The sequence below is a fragment of the Neovison vison genome, chromosome 6, assembly GCF_020171115.1.
Source record: "Neovison vison isolate M4711 chromosome 6, ASM_NN_V1, whole genome shotgun sequence".
NCBI classification, from domain to species: domain Eukaryota; kingdom Metazoa; phylum Chordata; class Mammalia; order Carnivora; family Mustelidae; genus Neogale; species Neogale vison.
Genome location: NC_058096.1, coordinates 25,194,808 through 25,221,780, shown reverse-complemented (window position 1 = coordinate 25,221,780; position 26,973 = coordinate 25,194,808). Strand labels below are relative to the sequence as shown.

At 36.8% G+C, this 26,973-nt stretch overlaps 1 protein-coding gene across 1 annotated transcript in view; it reads right to left on the bottom strand.

Moving 5' to 3' along the window:
• Positions 1 to 9,141, bottom strand: part of TMPRSS15 (transmembrane serine protease 15) — a 119,398-nt gene extending 110,257 nt beyond the window's left edge. The window contains exons 1-3 of the mRNA XM_044254991.1: positions 8,997 to 9,141; positions 6,068 to 6,198; positions 5,724 to 5,791 (exon numbers count right to left, since the gene is read on the bottom strand). Of these exons, the coding sequence (XP_044110926.1) occupies positions 5,724 to 5,791; positions 6,068 to 6,198; positions 8,997 to 9,141 (344 nt within the window). The remainder of the gene's footprint in view (positions 1 to 5,723; positions 5,792 to 6,067; positions 6,199 to 8,996) is intronic.
• Between the last annotated feature and the right edge of the window lie 17,832 nt (positions 9,142 to 26,973).

Below are 26,973 nucleotides of genomic sequence, written 5' to 3'. Positions count from 1 at the left end.
AACACTGCCACTATCAACACCATGGGAACTATTTATCAAGAGGAAAGACAATACAACACATTTACTTAGATGCATGTCCAGGTTTTTGTCTTGCAATGGTACCAGATTTTTAAATCCAAAATAGATAGGGAAAACAGCTAGTTGAGTTTTGGGGGAAGAAGGGATAGGTATTTTTTCCTTCCATAATTTTGAGAGATAAAATCTTCTCTTTTCTTTTCCTCTCTTTCTCCCTCTACCTCTCTCCTATCTCCTCTGTGGCATTCTTCCCCCTCTACTAGTTCCCTCTCACCTTTCCCCTTTTCTCTTCCTCCCTCTTCCTTTAATTATGTCTCCTTAACCACCCTTTGCCCCCAAATAGTTAAATCTACTATGGACCAAGATTAAATACATTTTTCTATCTTCATAACTACATTTTAATTTTATCCTTGGTTACACAGCAGATAGTTTAAATTCTGATAAAATCTCAGTTCTTTCTCTCTCTCTCTCTTTTTTTTCTTTTAAGATGTACTTATTTATTTGAGAGAGAGTATGAGTGTGCAAGCAGGGATAGGCACAGTGGGAGAGAGAGAGAGAAATCCTTAAGAGATTCCCCACTGTGTGCTCAGCCCTACAGAGGCTCCACCCCAGATTTTGGGATCATGACCTGAGATGAAATAGAGTTGGCCGCTTAACTGACTGAGGCACCCAGGTGCCCCTCAGTTATTTCTTTATGTAATTTCTTCATATTTAATTTGACTGACCACTTGCCTTTATTTTGTTAGAGTTAGGGAGTAAAGAGGTAAGGCATCTTTGATAGAGAAAGTACAAGTCTGGAATTTTCCTTCCCTGATTTGAAAGTAACTGGACTAGTTCATTCTCAGGCACAATAAAAGATGTATCTTCTTGGTTGCAAATTATACATTGCAGTCAATTATTTACACTTTGGAAGGACAAGAATTTCATATTCTATATCCATATACAGTTTTATTTGTTTATTTATTTTTACAAATGACTTTTTTTGTTTTTATTTTAATTTCAGTTAGTTAATGTATATCACATAGAGTTTTATTTTTTGAATTTCTTTTCTCATTCACTGTAAAGGCTGAGATAAGAGGCACATATGTAGAAATCAGGAAAATCATAATAAATATTTGTGTTTTACTTAATAAGAACTCGACAGCTGTTATTTGATTAGTTGGATACTGATCCTGATCACTTCTGTGAGATTGATTTTATTTATTAAAGTAAATGAGAATTCTTCCTTTAGGGAAACAACCACCACCACCTAAGAATGGCTATTTTCATTTCAAAGTACTTATTTCAGTGGAATATCTGTTTTCTTTTTTCTTAAAGCAGATAAATTCTATCATTGCACAGAAAGCCTGTGTACAATAAATCAAAATGTTTCTTATCTCTTATTTTCTTAATGATATTGATAACCTCTAGGGTTGCTGAGTAAACAAAAGTCTTGTTTCCTAACTTTGTGACTCATCTGTGCTCAAAGGGCAAAATAAGTCACATATTGCCACAAAGGGTAAACAGCATTTTATTAAAAGAATCAACTGCTAAATTGCCCAAACATTTGGGCTAAATGCCCAAAACACTTCCCACAAAGCATATTGTTCCCAGAAGAGAGAGCAAACTCGCAGAGTGGCCACACACACACACAAATGCACACAATTTAACACACAATCTGGGGATTGACATCAAGTTAATGTTCTTATTTTTATTTTTTTATTTTAATTTTTAACTTTTTAGAGTGTTTTTTCATTATGTTATGTTAGACACCATACAGTAATGTTTTTAAAAGGAAGAAAGGATATCTTGATGACTCAGTTTAGTTTTCTGACTGCTCTAATTTGACCATATCCCCATAAATATAGGATGAGTTGAATTGAAATCAGTAACCAAAAGGAAAATAGGTATTTTAAAGGATTTTTGATATATTTTTCATAGTTTACGTGGTAGTTAGTTGAGAACTTACTTATTTCTGTTGCCTGGTTTTATCAATTGGAGTTTAAAATAATTTGTAAAGGGGTGCCAGGGTGGCTCAGTGAATTAAAGCTTCTGCCTTCAGCTCAGGTCAGGATCCCTGGGTCCTGGGATCAAGCCCCTGTATCTGACTCTCTGCTCAGCAGGGAGCCTGCTTTCCCCCCTCTCTCTCTGCCTGCCTCTCTGCCTACTTGTGATCTCTGTCTGCCAAATAAATAAATAAAATCTTAAAAAAATAATTTGTAAAGCTAATTAGGAGTCTGCCACTTTATTCTGAATATGTCATTTTATAAATGATTATTTAAATAAACCTAATTGTTTGCTTCTTGCTTTCTTTCTTGCTTCTGAATTTTTTTTCTTATCCTTCTCTTCTCAGTCTCCCAGAGTGCTGAGACTTATAATTTATCTTACAGACATTTTCATGAAATTTCTTTGCATGCAATGCAAAAGAGTTCAAAAACTGACTTCTGATTTAAAAATAGTTTAGCTACATCTGGGTATGAGTATCTCTTCAATGATAAAGTGAATTATTTGTAAATCATTATAAAATATATACCAAGGTTTAGCTACTACATTGCTTTTCTAGGTAGCTATAAATGAGGATAAAGAAATAATTCCTCAGCCCGAATAATTTATAGTTCCCAATATAGTGACTTTTACCATCTAGAGAAATAAAAGAGTACTTATTAAACATCAGAGAAAATGCTGGGGTTTTGATAACCCACCAGGACTGTGTATAAAATTCTATATTCAGCAATTTTCCCCAATCTAGTGAAAATAAAGTTATCCAGCTTGTTGTAAGCATGTGGATAGGAAGAATTCCATTAGCAAAACTATCCTAATAAATTCTGCAATAGACTCCAGGCTTTGTATGGATGTCACTGGGCTGAGCCTGATATAAGGAGAGGCAAGTACCTGGGATACCTCTTCTTCAGAAATGCAAAAACCTTTGAGAAATCTGAATTAATGATTTAATGGTGAGCTCCACACTCGATCCTCTACAAAACTGGAAAAGGGAAATTGGATCCACACACCCCAAAATAGACAAATTGCTTAACGTGGCAAAAAAAAAAAAAAAAAAAAAAAAAAAGTCTTGTATGTGCCTTTTTATCCTCATGGAGTATTGAATAAATATGTTAAAAATACCCCTTTGAATAAGGAAGATGTGGTCCATATACACTATGGAGTATTATGCCTCCATCCAACTTTTGTAGCAACATGGACGGGACCGGAAGAGATTATGCTGACTGAAATAAGTCAAGCAGAGAGAATCAATTATCATATGGTTTCAATTATTTTTGAAGCATGACAAATAGCATGGAGGACAAGGGGAGATGGAGAGGAGAAGGGAGTTGAGGGAAATTGGAAGGGGAGGTGAACCATGAGAGACTATGGACTCTGAAAAACAATCTGAGGGTTTTGAAGAGGCAGGGGGTGGGAGGTTGGGGGAACCCAGGTGGTGGGTATTATAGAGGGCACGGATTGCATGGAGCACTGGGTGTGGTGCAAAAACAATGAATACTGTTACACTGAAAAGAAATTAAAATAAAATAATAAAATCTTAAAACACCAAAAAACATACCCCTTTGAGAAAGACAAAAAAACAACAAAATAAACAAAAACAAGCAAGTATACGAACAAAAATCTTTCCTAAGAGTCCACATGTATCCTTCCAGTCCTGATATTGAGCCTATGAAAGAGATTTTCAGAGATAATAAGCCCTGGAAATCAAGATTAGTAGCCTCTGTACAGTAGGTAGGAATGAAGGCAGTTGGTGGGTGTCGGGCTGTCTGGCCATGGGAACAAAGATGTCAAGAATATGCAATGAGATTAAAGAATGATGAGTTGTAGGTAGATAAATAGATAAGAAAGAAGAAAAGAAAGGAAAGAAAGAAAGAGAGGAGAGAGAGAGAGATTTATTATCTTTTTGTTCTTGGTGTTTTCATTGTGACTCCACCAATAGAATTAGTTTTGTGACAAGAAATGGTGAGGCCCTGAGTTTTCTTCTGCTCATGAAATAATCCTCATTTGACTTGCTACTGTTTTTCTAAGCATGATCTCTGACTTTGACTTGAACTTCCTTCCTCTATATGGCCACTAAGAAGGAAGGATTCTTTCATTAATGTCTCTACTCTTGTCAAGAATGGGTATCCACTATCTTTGTTGCCAGGCGGTCTGACTCAGTCATCTGTGATCTGAGGTAGGAGATTAGTCTTTCTGCGTAGATTCCTTGCATTTATCCAATGACCTAGAGTTCCTTATGGCTTCCATTTGAGAAAAGGTTAAGCATCAGGCTCCTGGACTTTACACTGCACACCCTCCTAATGTCTCAACATCTTGGTGGACACTCATGGACAGCTAGAAATATAATTAATATGTTTCTCCCTTTATACGCATTGCATACATGTTTACAACCCATCCTTAGAAGCCATGAAACACCAGTCCAGGTCACCTCCTACAGGGATTCTTACCTGACACTCTAGCCCCAGTAAGGTTTGTCCTCAGTCGGCTCACTCAGTGATTGTACCAATATATAAAGTAACAATTGTCATACCATAATATAATTGTCAATTTGTCTCTCTTGTTAGACTATGAGCTCCCTCAGAATAAAGAATATGTCTTTGATATCTGTATTTCCAGAGCCTAGTTAATGTCTATCTCAGTGTATGTGCTCTTTATATAAAGTTCTAGAAAATAAATAAACCTTTCCCTTGATACCTGTTGTTGACATATTGATTACTATGTTAGGTGCTACATGTTTTCTTTAACTTGTCCTACAGATATAAAAATAAGTATATTCTTACAAGGGCATTAACTTTCATTAGAATAGAATTTTAATTAAAAAAAAAAAAAACTAAACTAGCTCCCTGGAAGCATAGGAGTGTTATGAATTCAAGAGTCCCTTAGGTTGGAAAGGTGGGTGGTGGAAGGCTTTGTGAAAGATGCAAGACGCAGTCTGAGAGGCAGGAGACAAGACTACCTACGGAGAGAAGAAAGGGATGCTATTTCTAGTACAGGAAGAAGAACTGATGCAGCATACAAAGATGGAAATTCATTTATTCTGTAAAAATTGAGAACTACAAAGAGGATCAGTGGGTGAGAGCCAGAGAAATAGACATGGTTGGAAATAAGAAATAATTTTCTAGCAACTGAAGTTAGAAACAAATTAAAAAAAAAAATCAGTAACAGTGATGCTCACAGCAATGTTAAAATGGAATACTAATTCTTCTCAGATATCCTTGTATGAGGGAATCCATTCTAAATTGTATGAATCTCTTTCTTTTGTTGGATGACAATGAATTTCCAACCAAGGCTGTGGGCATTCCAGCCTGAAGCAGGGAAGCAAGGGCTAGATGACATCCTTTAAAATTTCCTTCTCTCCCTATGACTTACAGTGTAAATGGAATGTAATGAATGAATGTCTTCCACATGTTCAGAGCAAATCAAACTCTATCGTCACTTGCATACATTCAACCTCAGCCCCCTCCATGGGTCTCTGCAAGATTTTACTCAGGAGAGAGAAACATGTTAACATAAGATAAATTACCCAGGGTAATTATTTGCACTAATATGAAAGTTTATGCTGTGCCATTTTTCTCACAAAATCTTCAGGAAAATGTTGAAAATTTAAAATGTTCCCTTTTCCTCTAACCCTAGGACTCTCTAGCAAATGTTGTAAATATCAGCAAAAAGTCCCTATTTTATGATTCTGTGTTCTTTTTATCAATAGAAAATTTTTGAACTGTACTTACTCAAATTGTAAAATTCTTGAGTTTTTATATTCATTTTTCAGATTACTTGATTGAAAGATCTCATCCATCTAAAAAAATAAGTTTTAAAAAAGCATATTATATTTAAGACAAACTTTTTTTAAACACTTCAAACAAACTGATCTTTCTGTTCTGATTAGAATTGGATTACAGACATTTTTCCTTCTCTGTGGGGATAGGACTCAAACATTTAAGCTTTTTGGGCATATTACATTTATTTACTAATTTTCTCAAAGTAAGAAAATGGATCTACATATCTTCTGGCAAGTAGTTAGTGAAACTATGTTTTGAAATTTTAAATCAGCTGGAAAAAGACAGTCTCCTACCATTTGCTGAAGGTCAAAAGCAAGAACTTTAAAATCCGCTGAGAGTTTGTCTTGTAAATTAGGATTGTATGTTGCTCCAGATGTTATTTTCAATGTCCCTCTGGTTTTGTGACTTTCTCCAAACACTGCATCTACATGAATTAATAAGAAATAAAACACTAGAAATGTGAGTTATGAATAAGAAAGAATATGCACATTCCAGCTAATACTCAGAAGTAGTGTTCTTGCTTCGTGTATTGATGTGGTAGTTCCTATTTTTTTCTTTACAGACTTCATGTTCCATTATTAGGTGCGTGTGTGTGTGTGTGTGTGGTTATATGGTTGTTTTACAGAATTAAAAATAATCTTCTTTATCCTACTAATTTGTTTTTCTTTCTTTGAAATCTACCCCACAGTCCAAGCTTCGAAGTGTGTGTGTGTGTGTGTGTGTGTGTGTGTGTGAGTGTGTGTAACTACTGAGATTCCTGTTGGAAGATAAGGGATAAACATTCACCAATTTTGGGAACTGATTCAGGGATTCATGGTGAGAAATGGACCATTAAAAGTTTTAAAAGTTCTGTAGTTGCTTTCAGATACTTCTTGAACACCTAGCATCCAGGGACACTGTTGGTTTTCTACAATGGATTGCTGTGAAGGTTTCAGTGTGTGTGTTACTTTGAAACATAGACTTGAAATTACTTCTTTTATTCTAATAATGATAAAGTTGGCATGTGCAACATTTTGCCATTAGATAGTGATCGTTGTTATTGGAGAAGTTACTGAGAATGTCGCAGAAAGTGTATTAACTCAATATAAGAAAATGTAAAGGAAAAGGTAACAAATTGAATATAAATGTGGGTGATGAGTTGTGCCATCAAGTCTTGCGTAATCCCTTTAGCAGAATATCTTTTTTGATATATATTTAAATTTAAAATGAGACTCTTCAACTGAGACACAATGATGGAACCCTTTGCAAATGTATTAATAGTGACACATAATTCTCACATTGTAATATGAAAAGATGTTATTTTTTCTTTTCCCAGGTGGGGAAATTGGAAATAAGATTCGCTATGAAAATTTCCCAAGGTGATAAAGTTAGTAAGTGACAGGTTTGGAATTTGGATGTAGGATTGACACAATTTAGAACCCAGGATCTGTCATATATTGATGTCGAACTTCCAGTCCAGAAGGAACATTAGAAATAATATTTTAAGCAATAAACTGGCATTCAGTCTAAACAGCTATCATTGCATAATCGATTAACTATTATCATTTATGTCATTTTATTTGTTTTTAAATACTCAAAATTACATTTAGATTCGCATGTTTAAATATGAAAGACAAGGAAAGACTGAAGAACTGTCCTGCATTGGAGGAGGCTGAGGGAATAGGATAACTAAATCCTGCATAGGAATCTGCTTTGGATCCTGGACAGGTAAAGAGCATTAGTAGGAAAACTGGTAAAACATGATTAAAATGTGTGGTTCTGTTAATAATACTGTACCAATGTTAGTTTCTTGGTTGTGCCAACTGTACTATGGATATATAAGATACTGACATTAGGGGAAGCTGGGAAAAGGTTATGTAAGAACCCTACAATTTTCGCAACCGTTTTGTAAGTCTAAAATGATTATCAGTAAAAAATAACACAGTGTATGGAAGGTAGCATGTCTTATGTCTTCTGGAGCTCTATTACAGATTTAACTCAACTCTTTTTGTATTTAGTTGTTCATTATTAAATCATGTTAACATTTATAAATATTTATTTTAACTTTACTTATAAAATAGCTTTTATACCTTCATTGAACATCAAAAATTCCAATGGACTTTAAAATGATTACATAGCCTTCTGGTTATTTACAGCATTTAAGTAAAGCACTCGCTGTTCTAAAAGTCTAAGTGAACCTTTGCATAAAATACCCCAAATCTTCTTTCTCCTAAAATACATCCCTTGTAGTTAGCTATAGTATTTAAATGATATTGTATTGGAATTATTTTATAAAACTAAGTACTGATGCACATTTAAGAATTTACTTAAATTAGCCTCTGATTCTTCACCTCTAAAACGAGGGTAACTATGGGGCACCTGAGTGGTATAGTTGGTTAAGCGTACAACTCTTGGTTTTGGCTCATGTCATGATTTCATGGTCATGAGATTAGCCCCAAGTAGGGCTCAGGGCTCATCAGGAAACAGAGTCTGTTTGGGATTCTCTCTCTCCCTCTTCCTTTGCCCTTTCCACTTGTGCTCTCTTTATCTTCTTTCTTTCTCTCTGAAATAAATAAATAAATCTTTAAAAACAAACAAGTAAATAAATAAAATGAGGGTAACTATAACAACTAATTCATAAGTTTGTTGGAAGAAAAGAATACATTTGAAGATCATTGAAAATCTAATGGTATAGATAATTTAACTCTAAATAAGAGTTACTTTTCCCTATTTCTATTCATTACAAATTGCTATTCAGGCATCTTGAGATCTTTCTAAGTCTACAATTACATCCCAGCTCCCTTATATTGTTGCAATTCAAATCGTTGGACTAGTAAGAACATGAAAGTACTGTTCTCTAGAAATAAGCAATGTATTTTCTTTAACCTTGCCTATTTATTGACTTGACCAGTCAATAATATTTTATTATGTTTATGATTTAAATTGTATCAGAAGGAATCCAGGGGCTGTGAAAGCTACTTTGTTATTTGTTCAAGTCAAAAACTTAACCCTTTTCATTTTAAAAGCTTAGTCTCCTGCTTGAATTTTGAATTAAATTTCAAATTATACATGAGCTAATTTTCCAATATTCTGTGAAGTGAACTACCGAAAGTATCTGAATGGAACATAGATAACCTGTCATGAAATTATAGCAATGAATAAGACATATTGGCGGGAGAACTGAGATGAAAATGGGCACATTCATCTGGGAACTGCTTCAGCAACCAAAGCCAAGGGACTTACCTCTTTCTGATTCCTTGATTGCCAGCCAAGACACAGCAAATAATCCAGCACAGACGATCACCAATAAGACAAAGAGAGCTGCAAACAGGACCTCATAGGTGCTGAGAGAAAGGTACCTTGAAGGTTTATTTCTTTTTGACACCATTTTTGGTTTTTGAAAGTATGCTAATCTAAGAACTGGAAAAGAATATAGAGCCTTCAGCTAACCAGAGCTTGAAACCTCTCAAGTTGTCTAGGATTTATAAAGTGACCACATGAGTCTACCTTAGTGTTACTAATCAACATAAATGAGTTGTGTATATCTCTTCAGCAACATTATGTCTCTATACGTTAAATAGCTTAAAAAGGGTGGTTAATCTTTAAGAAGATATTAATGAGTAAAGATATGTCTGGAGTTATAAATGTTAATCACCTGAACCATTTGTTGAGGTGAATGAAATTAAATGCACGTTGTAAACAAAAATGACACTATCATTTTGAGAACTGGTAAGAAAAATGTGAAATTCATGGCAAACAAATTAGTCATTAGGCATATGTACTTGATATTTGAAGAGACTCTAACAGATCAACCTTCTACCCTCTGACTCAGGTCATTATTAAGGCATTTCTCCTGTTCTAGGTAGGTGCAGACATTCTAAAAATAACTTTTATGTACAGGTATGTATTAAGCCCAACATGTATATTAATTGATCTCGCTCTCCCTCTTCCCCACCCTCCTCCTCCTTCCCTTCCTCCGTTCTTTTTCCTCTCTGTGTGCGTGTGTGTGGATATATGTTTATTTGTATGCACATATATGTATCTCTTACTGAAATAATTACAGATTTTGTAATCTTCATTATATCGCCCATGTGAAGTCATGCAATGTAAGGTAGTATTGATTTAGCTTAAAGGAAAGTCTCCTTTAACAAGGCATCACATGTCTACTCTTTATGGCCTTGTATGGTGACCAGTGAATGGGAGTAGCTGCTGAGAGAGGGGAAAAAAAAAATCTGTTTCTATTTTAAGAAAGTATTCTGGGTGGGAAGACATTGCTCACTTGTCCTGAACTTTATCTTTTTAAACACGCTAATTGTAATAAGAGAACAGGTTAGAGAACAGGTCAATGGTAAACCTACACTTTATGGGAAAAATCAAGACTTTTTTCTAATAATTAAAAAACAGTCTATCATGGGATGGGAACTTCCATGTTTTGAGTAAGCAGTGACTCTAGAATTGAAAATTAATAGGTAAAACCAAACCTATTCTGAAATAAACCAGTTTGCCTCTTGTCTTGGTAAGTGAAATTGGCCAGAGAAAGGAAGGCCTTGATCAGAGGGCTTTAATACACTGAAATTGTGGCATATTATAATAGGCTTCAATAAGCATTAACCATTTCTAATTTTCTTTCTTCTTGAGAGAAGAGAATTGTATGTTGTACTCTGAAATCCTTGCTGATAAAAACTAGGATATAAAAATTAAGTGCATTTCATGGAGTACATTTATATTTTTTATTTAACTGAATTAATACCATTTATATTGTTCCACCCTTTAAAATCTGCATGGAGTGAGAGATACTAGTGATGATGTTGGGACAGGTTCATTTTACTTATACTCTAGGAGATGATTCTAATAATAGGCCAGACCCTTCACTAAAGTTGGAGACTGAAGAGTGACCTGTGAATTTGGGGAGCCAAGAAATTGGAAGTAAAATTGCTGTTTTCTGCATTACAGTTGATGCAGATGAAATTGCTTTTCAGAAAATGAAGTAGAACTTTGTTGTATTTCTTTGGACTTTATTATAGAAGGGAAGGAGAAGTGAGCACAATGAGTTCACACACTCTAAGCACAGAGTAAAAATACATTAAGTATAAGATTGAAAACCAAAAATTATATACCTTAGGTTCAGAAATGAAATCAGCATTCATATTATACATTCTCCTCAAATTATATGCTTTCAGTAATCATACTTAAAATGAGGGAGTAAATAGCTTTCTTTAAAAGAGACAATAATTTCTGAAGGATAGACTAAAATAAGACAAACAGGTCAATGTGAAAAACAACAATTCACATGCCTTAAAATTTTTTAAAAATGAGTAAAATAAAATAGAACTTGCTCTATCAGATAATAAAGCTCATCACAGAGTTATTTGAGAAAGAATGAGTAGGGGGAGGGGCAGAGGGACAAGCCAGACTCCCCACTGAGCAAGGAGCCTGACCTGGGGCTCAATTCAAGGACCCTGAGATCATGACCTGATGCTTAACCTGACTGAACCACCCAGGTACCCCAACAACACCCTTTATTTTGAAACAAAGGTTATCAAAAACAAAGTAAGAATCAAGACACATACTAGAAGAGGTTTTTCTTTTCTTTTTTTTTTCCCCTTCTTTCTTTCAACTGTGGTTGTTTTATTTTGGCTAAAACAGAACAGAATTGAGGGAAAGATTTTGTATGGATTTCTTAAATTTATTTGGGGCATCTAAGGAAAGTCCATGAGAGGAGCTGGCAAGTAAAAAGGGGGAAAAATAAAGCCAATAAAGGCTTTTATGTATAACCAAGCCTTTTACCCCCATGGGCTCAGGAACATAATATTGCTGGGGATTGTGTGAGACAGTGAGGAAAATTCTCCAAGTTATTCCAACTAAGGAGAAGTAACTTTTAAGCAGGAAGGGGGGAAGATAGTGCCGGAATGGTACACCAACCCAGGGGCTTCAACTGTATTTATACAGTTCTATACAGTGCTAGTTCTCTTAAAATTTTGAAATAAATTAGTGAACCATTAATGACAGAGCTAGATGATTAGGACATATGAATTAATGCTATTCTGCATTTTGCCATTTTACATATATAGAAAAGGGAAGGATGTGATTGAAGTTCTTGTGATATTTTCTTCTTTATTAAATGCTCATTAAAATTTTGGAGCTTTATGCATAGAATTTCTTACTTCAGAAGTGTAGAGATCACAGAAAAGCTCCCCCCCCATCTTAATAGAAGTCTTTGAATATCTACAGGAGAGTAAAACATTTATTTGAAACAAACGTTTAAAATATTTAACCATAAAAGCTAAGATGATCTAGAAGGAGTGTAGGTATAATACGTTTGGGATGGTGAACAAGAGAATATGTAGCTATGGGTAGGTAAGCATCATTAATAGTCATAATGAAGCTTTCAGTGGGGAAATAACTATGGCCATTTCAGTGATGGGAACAATTGTTTCTGGTTTGGTGAAGAATGAAGGAGGAAGAGACTTGAAGATAGTGAGACATGGAATAGGTAGAGCCAATGCTGAAGTTTTGGGAGCTCTTACGAGAGGGTTATAAATATCCTTTTTTTTTTTTTTTTTAAGATTTTATTTATTTATTTGACAGACAGAGATCACAAGTAGGCAGAGAAGCAGGCAGAGAAAGAAGAGGAAACAGGCTCCCCGATGAGCAGAGAGCCCGATGAGCAGAGAGCCCGATGCGGGGCTCGAATCCAGGACCCTGGGATCATGACCTGAGCCCATGGCAGAGGCTTTAATCCACTGAGCCACCCAGGCACCCCATGGTTTATAAGTATCTTTTTTTTTTTTTTTTTAAAGATTTCATTTATTTATTTGACATAGACACAGCGAGAGAGGGAACACAGGCAGGGGGAGCGGGAGAGGGAGAAGCAGACTTCCTGCCATGCAGGGAGCCCGATGCGGGGCTCGATCCCAGGACTCTGGGATCATGACTTCAGCCAAAGGCAGATGCTTAATGACTGAGCCACCCAGGCACCCCGGTTTATAAATATCTTTGTCTGAAATGAATGAAAGGATAAAAATAACACAGCTAAGAAAATGAAGCTCTTGTTAATGTTATAGAAGCAAAAGAACCAGAGGTTAAGTTTCATGGTGCCTATCACAATCTATGTATTTGCTCAACAACTATGTGATTTTTAAAAAAACATTTATTTATTTGTGAGAGAGAGCTGGAGGGGGAGGGGACAGAGTAAGAGAGAGAAAGAAAATCTCAAACAGACTCCATGCTGAGTGTGATGCTCCACTTGGGGTTCGATTCCACTTGGGGTTGAGATCACCAAGAGTTAAGCGCTTAACCAGCTGTGCCACTCAGAATTCCCAACAAATATGTGATTTTATACTCTGACTGTCCAAGGATCAGTAGTAGTAATTGCAGAGGGCTCTAGATTAAAGCCATCAGCATTCATAAAAAATTTCTTTCCCTACTCAGCACAATGTGATAAATTCCAGCAGATTTCACTGTTAAATAATTTCCCATAACTAGGTCGTTACCAAACAAATTTCTTGAATAAGTTTAAACTAAAAAATAATATAAAACAAAAAAATCTATATTGTTCAGAAAGAATAATTTTGGAGTTTCTGCAGATTTTTTTTTTTCCCTTTCTGAAAATACGCCCACATTCCCAGTGTAATAAGTCAATTAACACTTAGCTTGCTTAAGTGATTCATGGTTCAAAGGTGACAGAGCATTAAGAAATTCACATTTGCTTATCTCCAAGACTGGTATATTTCTTTTCCTTGACTTTCCATATAATTTTAACATATTATCCTAATATCTAGGTGCAATAAGAGAGTGATTTTTCTTTGTACAAAGTCTGAAGAATATTTGATAAATACCTTGGGTTAAAAAAAAGGATGGGGGCACCTGGGTAGCTCAGTTGGCTAAACATCTGTCTTCGGCCCAGGTCATGATCTGAGTCCTGGGATGGAGCCCCGCATTTGGCTCCCTGCTCAGCGGGAAGCCTGCTGCTCCCTCTCCCTCTGCAGCTTGTGCTCATCTCTCTAACACTCTCTCTCAAATAAATGAATAAATAAAATCTTTAAAAAAGAGAAAAAAAAAGGATGGGGGGAGTAGGTCTTTAATTATTATTCGATATCTTTTCAATGAGGATCTTAGGTACTATAATCCCAGAGATTTGCCTATTTGATATTGCTTTCTATTGTTTTGACCTTTGAAGAAAAATTAGTCTCTGTATAAAAATTCGGTGCCCTTTTGTCTTTCCCTAAGAAGCTTGTTGCTATTCATCTGCTCTTCTCTGGCCTGAGACTGAACTAGTCCCTTTTATGACTGTTCCATTTGTCATTCATCATTCATCTTTGCATGTGTATCATCATCAACCAGCTGTTTGCTTGTTTTTGTCTTCAAATTACTTTTAGAAAGGCTGGCTGATGGAGTCTATGTTCCCTGAGTTCGTTTGCACGGGAGAAACCTTCCTCTTTCGTACTTGAAAAAGAAAGTATCCTTTTCTAGGGATTGTATGTGTAGGCAAATGACAAGTTTTATTTTTGTCTTGGAATTCTGAAGATATTTTTCCGATACTGTTTTTCTGACACAGGACGTAATGGTGGAAATGTCTAAAGCTAACCCTGGATCTTACTTCTGTATGTGACGTATTTTACATCTGCCCGAATACTTAGAGAATTATTTTTTTTTTCATAGTTGACGTTCAATAGAGAATAAATGGGCTATGATCAATCTGAATGGAGTTTTCTTGGAATGTGGTGAACCTTTTCCAGTTTCCCTTTCACCTAAAAATTAACGTTCCTTTATTGAAGTTTTGATTTTTTTTTTTTTAACTTCAATTTTCCAGATGTCTTACTGGGTTACTGGGGCCGGAGTCCAGTTTTCTTTGTATTGAATTCTCTTGTCATTCCTTTATATCTATACTTTTGTCCTAATTGTTACAGTGTCTATAACTCCCTTATACATTTTAATTACATGCCATGTTCGACTGTGTTTTCTGTTCTCTGCTGCTACTAATTTTTTTGTGTAATGCTGTTGATTTCAGATTGCTATTTGTTTTCTTAATTATAATCTTTTTCTCTCTTAATCTAATGGTGTGTTTTATTATCATATTATTAGTTCTTATTGCCTTGGCCTCATTTTCTTATTAACTTATTCTAGAATAAATCATGCTATAGGAAACTTCCCTTTGGCTGAACTTGCTTCCAGGTTTAGTTTCTTGGCACTATTTTAATACTGTCATCTCTCTTTCTCCCTTTCCTCTTTCTGAGTTATATTCACATGGCTGTTATGCAATTTCGTTTTATCAGGTTCACACTTCACTTAGACAGTCCTGCTTAGGCTCTTTTCCATAGTTTCCCCATAGAGTGGGCGAATTCTGCTTATATTCACATGAGCTAGAGTCTGAGATATGCATACTATATGCCTTCTCTTGTTTTGAAAACTAAGGGGTCGGGGGAAATTGGTGAGGGAGGAGGGCAGCTATATACAAGCTAAATTCCTTTCTCTCCTGAAATTTTTTTGAGTACTCTGTACCAAGTTCCCTGTGTAGTCATGTGGGGTTTATTTTGTGTGTGAATGTGTGTGGGTTGCCTCTGTGTTGCACACTATTCTCTGCAAGGAGGTGAGTAGCTTTGAGAAATTACAGGCGCTTATGGTTTCACCTCCACTGAGATCCATGGACAATCACTGGCCATTAAGAGTTGCTACTCTTGAGATACTTTCTCTTCCTTTCTCTCGGTTTGTCTACTCACCAGATTGACCTGCTTTTCTACAAACTGCAAGGTATAAATAAAAATTAGAAACTTTTTGAATTTTCTTTTTTTTTTTCTTTTTTTATCAATACTGATGGGGAGGAGAGGCTTTGTAGGTGAATGATAGTAAAAAAAAAAAAAGCCATATTGAGCATCTTAATATTCTTGTGATAGGACAAAGTTTATGCTATGTACTTTTACGTTTCAAGCTTCAGTATTCAGACTTGATGCAAAAATCCATCTCATGTAATTTTTAAAAAAATTGGCACAGAATTGACACACAATATGTTACCAGTTCCACGTTTACAACATAGTGATTCCCACATCATTGTAATTTCTGGTTTAAAGACTACATCGATTTTATGTCAGCTAACACTATACGTAAAACATTCATTTATTTTTATGTATTTATTTTTTTAAAGATCTTATTTATTTGACAGAGAGAGAGAGAGAGAGCACAAGTAAGCAAAGCAGCAGGCAGAGAGAGAGGGAGACGCAGACTCTCTAGTGAGCAGGGACCCTGATGTGGGGCTCAATCCCGGGATGCTGGAATCATGACCTGAGCCAAAGGCAGCTGCTTAACCAACTGAGCCACCCAGGTGTCCCTAAAACATTCATTTACATGTCATATCACAGCTTCCTGGCTCTGAAGAATCTGATATAACTGCATATACGTACAGTATTTTTTTCAGCTGAATACTGTTTTATGGAAGGATACATGAAAACCAAACATATACAGACTATACATCTGTTTAATTAATAGGAATCTCTCACATCAATTAGCAGGAGTTAATTAAGAGTCAGAATCCTCTACTACTTTCGGCTGGAGAGTAGGAGAACTCTTTTTTTTTTTTTTTTTTAAAGATTTTATCTACCCATTAGAGAGATAGAGAGAGACCACAAGTCGGCAGAGCAGCAGGCAGAGGAAGAGGGAGAAGCAGGCTCGGGAGCCTGATGTGGGGCTGGATCCCAGGACTCTAGGATCATGACCTGAGCCAAAGGCAGCCGCTTAACGAACTGAGCCACCCAGGTGCCCCAAGAGAGTAGGAGAACTCTTAACGTCACACACTAGAACAGTCTGTCTAAAATGGCAAAACTCTACTCATTGAATTGGAAAAAATGTATTTGCCATTCAAAGGTGGTGGTGTGAAGTGGAAAAAGCACCAGACAGGTAGATGGTAAACCCACCTTACGTATGGGTATTGGCCCCTACCATGCAACCGTGGGCATTTACTAAACTTCTTACCGAGCTTCAGTCTTCTAATCTGGAGCATGAAATTGCTGATCCTAAAATCACTTTCATTTCTAAAATTTCATGACTTTATGATTTTTTATGATCCCTTCCAACGGGTATGATTTATGTGTCTTCACATTAAAAAAGCCTTTCTTTCCCGGATTTCTTTTTGAGAGTCACCTAAAAACAGCTCTGAGAGATAGTGTCCTTTAAAACATTATCCTAAGCTCTTTTCTTTCTTATCTCCCATCGACCTTCCATTTTCAGCAGCTTCTTTTTATCCTTCCCACCCGACTACCGGGAGATCTTATTTACTTCCCCTTTGCTAATGCAAATTTTGCTTCCCAGCTCTTCACTCTTTGTTCCTGCTCCATGGGCGGGCAGCTTCTTCCCTTGTCACAGGAAAGTCCCTCTCACCAAGCCTATCTCCCTAATCTACTTTTGTCTGTAAAGTGGATTATGAAACTTTTGAATAAAAGGTATTATACCAGAACAGGCTGAACTGCATAGCACTTAACTGTTCTAAAGGAGAGAACTCTATTGATGGCAGTATTCAAAAATAGACCTGTATTTCAGGAAAGAAAAATGAACTAGGCTGTGAGAGATTGGTTTTTCCTAGTAGGGGTTACCACACTTTTTATAGCATCTTAGTCGGTTAGTAGGGAGCTTTGAAAAAATATCAGCAGGCTCTTGCCTATCAGCTGCTAGTTTAGGTCATTTTCAAAGAAACCCCCTATACATCCAGGATCCTAACCAGTTCACAGCCCCATGATTTTACATTGTTGTGCCAGCTTCAGTGGCGACTGCAGCAGGATTAATCTCTCCGTGTTACTTTTTAACTTTAATCATCTTAGTGCCTGGAGGTCAAAAGACTTTTTGATATTGAAAGAGAGTCAGCCTCAAATTTTCTCAGTGGTTTTTAATCTAATTGCCCTATCATCACCAAAGTGTTGTATCAAGCTTGACTTTTTTCACAGAGTAAGTTTTCCACATCAACTGGCTCAGTTTTCACTGTCTTGTTGTTAAAATCGTTCCAGAAGCTCATCTCCCTTTCCTTCCTAACTAAAAGGATAAAGATAAGATCCAATTAGGACATCATTGAGTACAGGAAACTGAAGTTTCCTGGCCTGATCTAGGCTTCAAAGTTCTCAAGTAAAAAATTTGCATTTCATTTTTATGACTCTGCCTTTTTAGCTATCACCCAAATAAATCCTTTGGGTAATATTTTTTTACTAAGTAGATGCATAGCTTCTTCATGTGAATATTATTTGCTTCTCCTTTATTATTAAGACTGTCATTTTCTAGAAGAAAATAACCAGGTATATAGGGAGCTTTTGCTAAAGTAATGCAATGTATCTACAATTATGTGTTTGATGAATGTTTCTTGCCGCTGCTGCTAAGAGTTAGAACTATTAACCGTAAAAATAAAAGAACTCACAGTAACCAGGAATACAGCTTTATTGTTAAGTTATTAGTTAAGGATGGTAAAGTCAATGGCAGAGGCATGAGTTTGGTAAAGCTGAGGTTGGTTAGACAGAAGGAATTACACAGGCTAAGTATATGGTGAGTTAGATTTTTTACATTAGATCCTTGGAGAGATTGTGTGAAACTAAGAGGAGTTTTATATAAACATGATCCTTCCTAAGCTCCTTCCTAAGCTCATCCTTCCTGTTTTCATTTTCCCCTTCCCTAGTGATGAAACTCACCGAGTTTTATCGAGTTTTATCTTGGGCCACCAGCAACAGCCCCTGGTTTTCACTCTTCTTTCAATTCATGTGATTACGTTCAGGAGGATGGGCTATGGGAGAAAGCGGTATGTGTGACATCTGCATCCTCTCCCTGAGGAGTCTTGCTGGAATTTTATTTTTCCCTCCTGAAGGCTATAAAATGGGGGTAAGCCTTGGAAGCTCTTTCCTTATCATTGCTGCTTTTTTCCCTTAGACACAGAGATCTAAAACTAGCCTACGTTCTCATCCTGTGCTTGATTGACCACCTGCCCCATCTTAGAGGCATTCCTTATTTGAAGGACGAAGAAGGTGATTTACTGCCCCTCCCATACCCTCACCTTTCTCGTCAAAGAATAGCAGAGAGTGGGTAAGGGCTCTTGAGTCCAGCGTCATCTTCAGTGATTGATTGTCTGTTGTAGGGTGTCCCCTCTGCCCATTTGGACCCCATTGTTGAGTACGGTTGTGCGGTCTGTCATCTCACATCATGAGCGAGCGATGCAGGACAGAACCAGGAAAGCGGATCTCTGTGCTTTGCTTTTTTTTTTTTTTAAGATTATTATTTTTTTTAATTTATTTGACAGAGAGAGAGAGAGAGAGAGATCACAAGTAAGCTGAGAGGCAGGCAGAGGGAGGGGGGAAGCAGCACCCCTCACTCCCCACAGAGAGGCCGATGTGGGGCTCCATCCCAGGACCCTGAGATCATGACCTGAGCTGAAGGCAGACACGTAACCCACTGAGCCACCCAGGCGCCCCTGCGCTTCACTTTTGACCTCTGTGTGCTGCCAGCTGGGCTCAGGCTTCACAATTTGGAAAGAAAACCACCTTCTGCTCCAATCACATAGACTGGTTTCTCTTTCTTGTGAATGGCGCAACCAAGCCACCAGTCCTGACTCTTCATATCTGGGCTCGTGTGTCAGAGGAAAACAAACATCTGTTGTATTTAATCAACTTACTACTTTCTTACCTTGTTTTTACAGTAAACTCTAACTATGGGTTTTGATGAGGAATTCCAACAGAATCCATGATGCACTTTTAAAAAAATTAGAAATAATCTGGGGGTGGGGAGGGAAAAAATGAAACAAGATGGGTTATGGAGGGAGATAAACCTAAGAGATTCCTAATCTCATGAAACAAACTGAAGGTTGCTGTGGGGTATGGAGGGGAGAGGTTGGCTGTGTTATGGACATTGGGGAGGGTATGTGCTATGGTGAGTGCTGTGAATTGTGTAAGCCTGATGATTCACAGACCTGTACCCCTGGGGCAAATAATACATTATATGTTAATAAGAATAAAAAAAGAAAGTATTTATTAATTTGAAAGTAGAAATCCTTTCATTATGATAGTGTACTGATGTTTTTCTTTTCCATGAGTAAGCATTCTAGTGTAGGAATGTATTAGTTCTGAACTTAATAGATTGTCACTAGAATGTTAAGATGTCAATGTTAAATGTCAATTTTTTTGTTAGTTTCTTTTAAAATTTTCATAATTCTTATAATTTTAAAGTATTTACAGTCCTTTTTAACCTTCAATTTTCCAGAATATTCTAGGTTAGAATTTAGTCATCCTAAATAACTTTTGGACACTGGAAATGTGTGTATTTACAGGTAATAAAAAAACATTTGTTTTGAAAGGCCAGTGTGCCACTTTCCTGGTTTGCAATAGTATCTTAAGGACACTGGTTCTCTGTGATTTGTCTGTATCATTGACAAAGTAGAAATAATCCTGTTTGGTCCACTAAGTTCTAATATTTAGCCAAAGTGTGAAATCCTTTGATAAAGTCAGAAACTACTTGTAGCATATTCTAAAGCATTGAAAACATGTCTTTCTATTTTTGGCTTTAAAATATCTGGAGCTTTTGACTTTCTTTATCTCTTGCTACTGAACATGATAAGCTTATTCATTCAAGAATATATACCTTTCATGTTGTAGAAGTGCTGACCATACTGATTCCAACTTCCGTTCTCCATCTTATTCAACGTTGGCTCGATGACCTCTCTTGGGGCTATGTGTTCTGAGCCCCTCGGAGATTAACATAGACATATACTCAGAAACAACTCCCAAGCCTGGGAGAGGGCGAGGCTTGCTTTGGCCTCTCAGAAATCTGTTAGAGATAACACAGTCTTTCCCCTTTCTGACACAGTTTGTGCCATAAGATCTAATTAAAGGTTAGCTGTCAATTAAGTGCATGCAAACCCTTCAAGGTGCATGTGAATCCCTTGATCTCACTAAGATGCCCTTCTGTCTGTATTCCCCCTCCCCACTCTATAAGAAATCTGTGGACTGAGATCCAGACTTTGCGGTGAATAATCGGGCAGTTGCTGGAATCATCACCTGCCTGATCCCTCTTCGTAGTAAATTACTCTCAAAAAAAAAAAAAAAAAAAACAAAAACAAAAAACCAACTCTGTTACCTGTATGGAGTCACCTGCTTTGGTCTTGCAGTGCCTTCTCAGTTTGGGGTATACTGTACTGTCCCTGAGCCCACCTTCTAACACATACTCTGTTAATACACAACGTACTATTGTGAACACATTTTCTGTAATCATTATGTTGTTTTAATGAGGTTTAAAGAAATTCATTCTGAAGACAAAACCCACTCATACTAGGCTGATTTGAAAGAAAGTTGTCAGTCAACTCTCTATGAAGATAATGGCAAAATGACCATATCAGTTTACATTTTAATTAGTTATGAAATAAATGTTTATGTGTGAGGTAGCAATTTTAACTTAGAGCAAATACAGAGCAAACTATAATAAAAAAGAAGTCATGTCAATTGTAACATTTCAGCCAATTTTACATAAACGCTTAAAAAAAAAACAATTTCAAGATTTTGGACATGTAAGCCTAACCACCATTTATTTGATACTTTGGTTTAAAATTTTTACCCCTTTTCACCAAAAATATGTTGTTAAAAATTCAACCCAAGAGCCTATGCTTTGTGAAGGTAAGAAGGCAACAGTAAACCAGTCCAGCGTTTTGCATAATCCTGCTGTTGTCTTCCTTATATAAAAATGTTCTGCCAAAGAAAAACAGCAGTTTCAATGAAAGCCAAACTGAGATCTCTGGAGATAAAGAATAAACAGAGATATTATAGAGAGGTCCCAAAACATAGTTGTATAATTTAAAATGTGCAATTAAAGCATGCAATTAAAGTAGCTAATATGTTTCCTTTCAATAGAAGGAGATTATAAAAAAAGCTATTTTTTGAAACATTTTAAGATTATTTCTACATAAGCTAGTATCTATGCTGAACAAGGTTTGGTATGTTCATAATTCGATTACATTCCAACTCAATAACCCTGCAATAAAAATAGAGCTTAAACCCTTCAGACATCTGTATCCTTTAGATGTTTCTTAACCAGAAAATAAAATGAACCCTTCAGTGAAATGATCCAGATAGATTGTCAGAAACAATTCTTGCTCAATATGAACTGATCCAAATTAGGGAAATAATTCGGACAGTGTTGTTATCATAAGCAGCTCTATGTGTCAGAACTTCAGCCTGTGTGCATACAGACACAAACATGTACACACATTCACATGCACAAGAACTCACATAAGCATATACACACATGCCTACACAAATACATATGCACATACGTATGCATTTTCACAATTACATACACATTCATACAAAAACAAATAAACATATATTTACACACACATGGAATATAACTGCCAAAAATGCTATATTAATTTCACGTGGAGTTTGTTAGAAAAATTTCAGGAACCTGCCTGTCCTTAGCAGAGTAATTGAGAGAAGGTGAGCTTGCCTAGTAATTTCGGTAAAACAGCTACTTTGCATTTTGGTTTCCTTCTTCAGTTCTGGAAGGTAACTAAACGTGTTACTTATTTGTTCTCCTGCTCATGCCCAATCAACATGAGAGAACTCTCCATCTCTCCCAAACATCTGGTTTCATTTTATCCATTAATTTAACTTGATACTAGCTGGCAGTCCATATCCAAAACAGAGGATCTAACGGATCCCCTGCTTCTATGGATTATACATAAGGAGGCAAGGACCTTATTCTGAAAAGTGTCCTGTAGCTTTTTCTTCATCTTTTATCATTTTTATCTGCTGTAGCTGTAGGGACCTAAAATGAGAATATCATTCTGCAGCCAGTGCTATAAAATCCTAATGATTTTATCGTCACATATGTAGAGGTGACAGTGGTCATATCTTTGAAAGAGTGGATTTATCCACCTGTGTCCATCAGCTGGCTGGGCTATAACTTAATCTGAGTCAATCTTCCAGTACTTGGGGGTTCCTACATACGTCTTGTTGACACAGAGAACATGGCACCTCTCCAATCATCTGTCATCTCTGCTCTCCTGCCCATTCATCTTTTTGATGTGATTTATGTATCATTTTGCTCCATAATCTATCAACTATAAAATGGTATAGCTGCTACTTATAGCTGTTTTCTTAGGTTACAGGAGAAAATGTTCTCATTTAAATACTTCAAAATAACCCTGACCAATCTCTGCTAGAAAACCCTGTTGCAGTTGGAACTACCAGGGACATGAGATGGACTGAATATGGGCTGTTTAGAGCATATGCTGTAAGTGCTAGATCTATGCAAAAGCACCAGAGTTCTGCCATTTGTACTTGGAGAGGATTGTATCATTTAAAAATAGTATTTATACCTACCTTCTCTGTTCCATTGACATCAAGGTTGTCTCTGACCCTTCATGTGCTCCTCCTATGGGTGAATAATATATTCTGACATATTGCATGGTTTTCATGATTAATGACATGTGAGTAAAAATAATTTATTTTTCTTTCCTTTACAATGGGAACAGCAATCTCCCAGATAGGGCTGTTCTGCCAACCGGGATCACAAAATGAAGATAAGGTGAAGCAGAATCACAGCTGAGCAACAGTGGGTATGCCACATGGGCAAGAAATAGATGTTTGTTGTTGTGTGCCACTGAGACCTGAAAGTCATTTTCTAATGCAGCATATAGTAACCTATCCTGACTGATACCGTAGCTATTGAAGGTATGTAAATACAAATGGAGGGATGCTCTTTTCTGAACACCTGAAGTCAAAAATCTAATGTTCTCTTCTTGCTTTTGCCATCTTTACATTAAATAACTGATTGAATTCTTCAGGTGTTAGCTTCTGCACGCATACAATGAATGGTTTGGACAAGACAATGTGAGCCAGCTTTACATTGCTGAGTTATGATTAGACTAACACTAAAGAGCATTTCTAAAGCCATTATTTGTCTAATTTCAGGCAACTTCAACAGAATCCCAGAAAGTGGGTGGTTTATAAACAACAGAAATTTATTTCTCACGGTTCTGGAATCTGAAGTCTGAGATCAGGGTGTCAGCATGATTAGGTAATGATTAGGGCTCTTTCAGGTTGCAGACAGCCACTTTCTCATTGTATCTTCACATGCCTGAAGAGTAAGAGGAGGTCTCTGCAGTCTCTTTGTTTGTTTTTTTTTTTTTTTAAAGATTTATTTATTTATTTGAATGAGAGAGAGAGAGAGAGCATGCGTGAGTGGGAGGGAGAATCTCAAGCAGGCTCTGTAGGGCTCCATCTCATGACCCTGACACAATCTGAGCGGAAACCAAGAGTCATGCTTAATGGCACCCCTCTGGAGTCTTTTTTTAAGTGCACTAATCCCATTCCTGAGGGCTTTACCAAATCAATGACTAATCATCTCCCGAAGGCCCGACTTCCAAATACCATCACACTGCGAGTTAGGATTTCAATACAAGAATTTTGGAGGGACGTAAATATTCAGTCCTTAACAACACTACTCAGCTTTACTGGGATCTCTTTCTTTTCCTTATTTTCTCTGGGAAATACTTTGCGTTTGGATAGAAGTTCAATTGAATTTGCTATTTCTATGTGGTTAAAAAAAGATCTTCAACATTTGGAGGAGATAGTAAAAAATTACAGGTTTTGGTGGGGGTCAAATTAAGTGACCTATATATTACCTAAAACAATTTGCAATTTGATTTAGTGATCATTGTTATTCTTAATGATATCCTACTATATCAAGACTTCTGACGTAGAACAAGCACGTTTGATCTTGCTAGATATGAAATGAGCTTTTGATCTTCGACTTCCTAAGTACAAACAGCATGGCCAGGCTTGGGCAGCAAGGAGAATACTGCCAGCGGGCTTCACCGTGTAGATAACACTTAGTCCCATTAGAGACCTCACAGCAGTTGAGTCCTGGCAATATAACCAAAGCATTTTCTGGTGCATGTACTTCCTCCCTCTCACCCCCAAGAAGTATATGGGAAGAATTTGGAGAGCTTCTATCTTCAGCACTAAGAGTTTAGTCTCTCAACATCATCTGGAAGCTTGTTAGAAATGCTGAATCACTCCCAGAATTATTGACCAAGAGTCTTCATCTCAAGAAGATACCCAGAGACTTATGTGCACATTAAAGTTATAAAAGAACAGAATTATCAAAGAGTAGGCTTGGGAAGAAACTCAGAAATTCTTTTTTTGTGACCGTTACTTAAATATCTGATGCAGGGGGCGCCTGGGTGGTTCAGCGGGTTAAAGCCTTTGTCTTCAGCTCAGGTCATGATCCCAGGGTCCTGGGATCCCGCCGGGAATCGAAATCATAATCAGGCTCTCTGCTCAGCAGGGAGCCTGCTTCCTCCTCTCTCTCTCTGCCTGCCTCTCTGCCTACTTGTGATCTCTGTCTGTCAAATAAATAAATAAAATCTTAAAAAAAAAATCTGATGCAGGGCCACTACCTGGCTACAGACTATACTGCTAATATGCAGAAACACTACATACTAATAAATGCTAATATTGAAGATATTAATAGTAACATTAATACTAATAAATATTAGTGTTGAAACAGCACTAATATAGGATTAATGTGACCTACCATGGTATAAAAGCATGCAATATATTAAACATTTTAAATGGGCACTCGGTCTTTGCACAGAGGAATCTGAAATTTGATGTTTCAAGACTGTGGTCACTGTTTTCAGTGCTCCATCCTGATGGTAAAGGGAAAACAGTTTACATAGAGTTTGAAAACACTGTCTTTGAGTCTTACTTCTTTGGTTCAAATCTTGGCCTCTTGTTACTAATGGTGAAAACTGTGGATAGTTCTTACATCATTTCTCTGAACATCAGTTTCCTCATCAGTATCAGGGGGATAATAATTACCGAACCATTAAGGGAAATCCTCAAAAAAGTTCTTCTTTGAGATAAGATTTTCTTATGCTTGGTCAGATAACCACATTTTCTCTTTCTTAGGATTCACTGATACAATCATACCCAGTGCTCTTAATTTAGGCATGCCAAAGGTCAGCGGGTTTTTTGTAGATAACTCCACAATTTCATTAAAGAAAAATAGACAACATATGCAATTTCCATAGCTTTGTTTAGGGACTCTGCTTGCAGTCTGTCAAACGCACTTCTTCTTAATCGAGTTACAGAATGGTTTGCTCCTTTGCTTAAGGTCTGAGCAGGATTTTTCTGACATAACATTTTGCCAGGGAAGATAATGGATTAAGTCCTGTGGAGACTGTAAGTAGATTTCATCATGGGCTTTAAGTTTAACCTTCATTGCCCTCAGGAAATTATTGTTGACACATGCCTTCAGTTATGTCCACCAAAAATTACAATGCCAGCTTTGGGCAAAAGACTTCTCAGACTATTGGTGTTTCGGCCTTCAGGCAGAGGGCTGAAAGCAATGTATTATCCTTAATAGAAAATAAAGGGAAGGTGATACTCTTGACATCTTGATGCTTTATCATACATGTATTTGATTTTTAAAAAATCAACTCAGAGAGGCAGCATGTAATTTGGCAGCAGATTCCCAAGACATTACTTCATAAGGTTATTTGGAAAATAGGGTAACACGGGGCAAAACACATTAAGATAATTATTTATATATAAGGGCATTTACTATGTTATGTGTAATTCTAGGAACTTTACATGTATCTACTTATTTAACTTTCACAATAATCCTCTGGGTTAAGTATTAACATTGTTTCCATTTTAGAGATGTGGAAACTGAGGCACAGAACATTAAAGTAACTAGTCTAAGATCTCAGAGCTAATAAGCACCAGTTTCAGGATACAGATTCAAGTAGTCTGGATCTAAACCATAAATGCAGTAGTTTCATATGTATTAGTTTAGCTAAACTTTGTTTTCCAAATTCTTTTTTTCTGTATAGGTCCAGGCTAGGCAGACCACAAGAAAAAATTGTGAGGTTTTTTTTTTTTTTTTTTTTGAGAGAGAGTAAGAGAGAGAGAGCTTGCATGTGTGGTATAAAAGAGGGAGGGCTCAAGGGCAGAGGGAGAGGGAGAGAGGGAATCTTAAGCAAGCTCCATGCCCAGCATGGAGCCTCAGTTGTGGCTCAGTCTCACAACTCTAAGGTCATGACCTGAGCCCAAATCAGAAGTCAGGTGCTTAACTGACTAAGCCACCTGCATGCCCCGAATTGGTGAGAGTTGGAAGACAGATGTGAAATATTAGCGAGCAAGCTAGGAGGTTGGTGCCAGGCCTCCAGGCCTCACTGCAGCTCTCCTGATTTGCTGAGGGG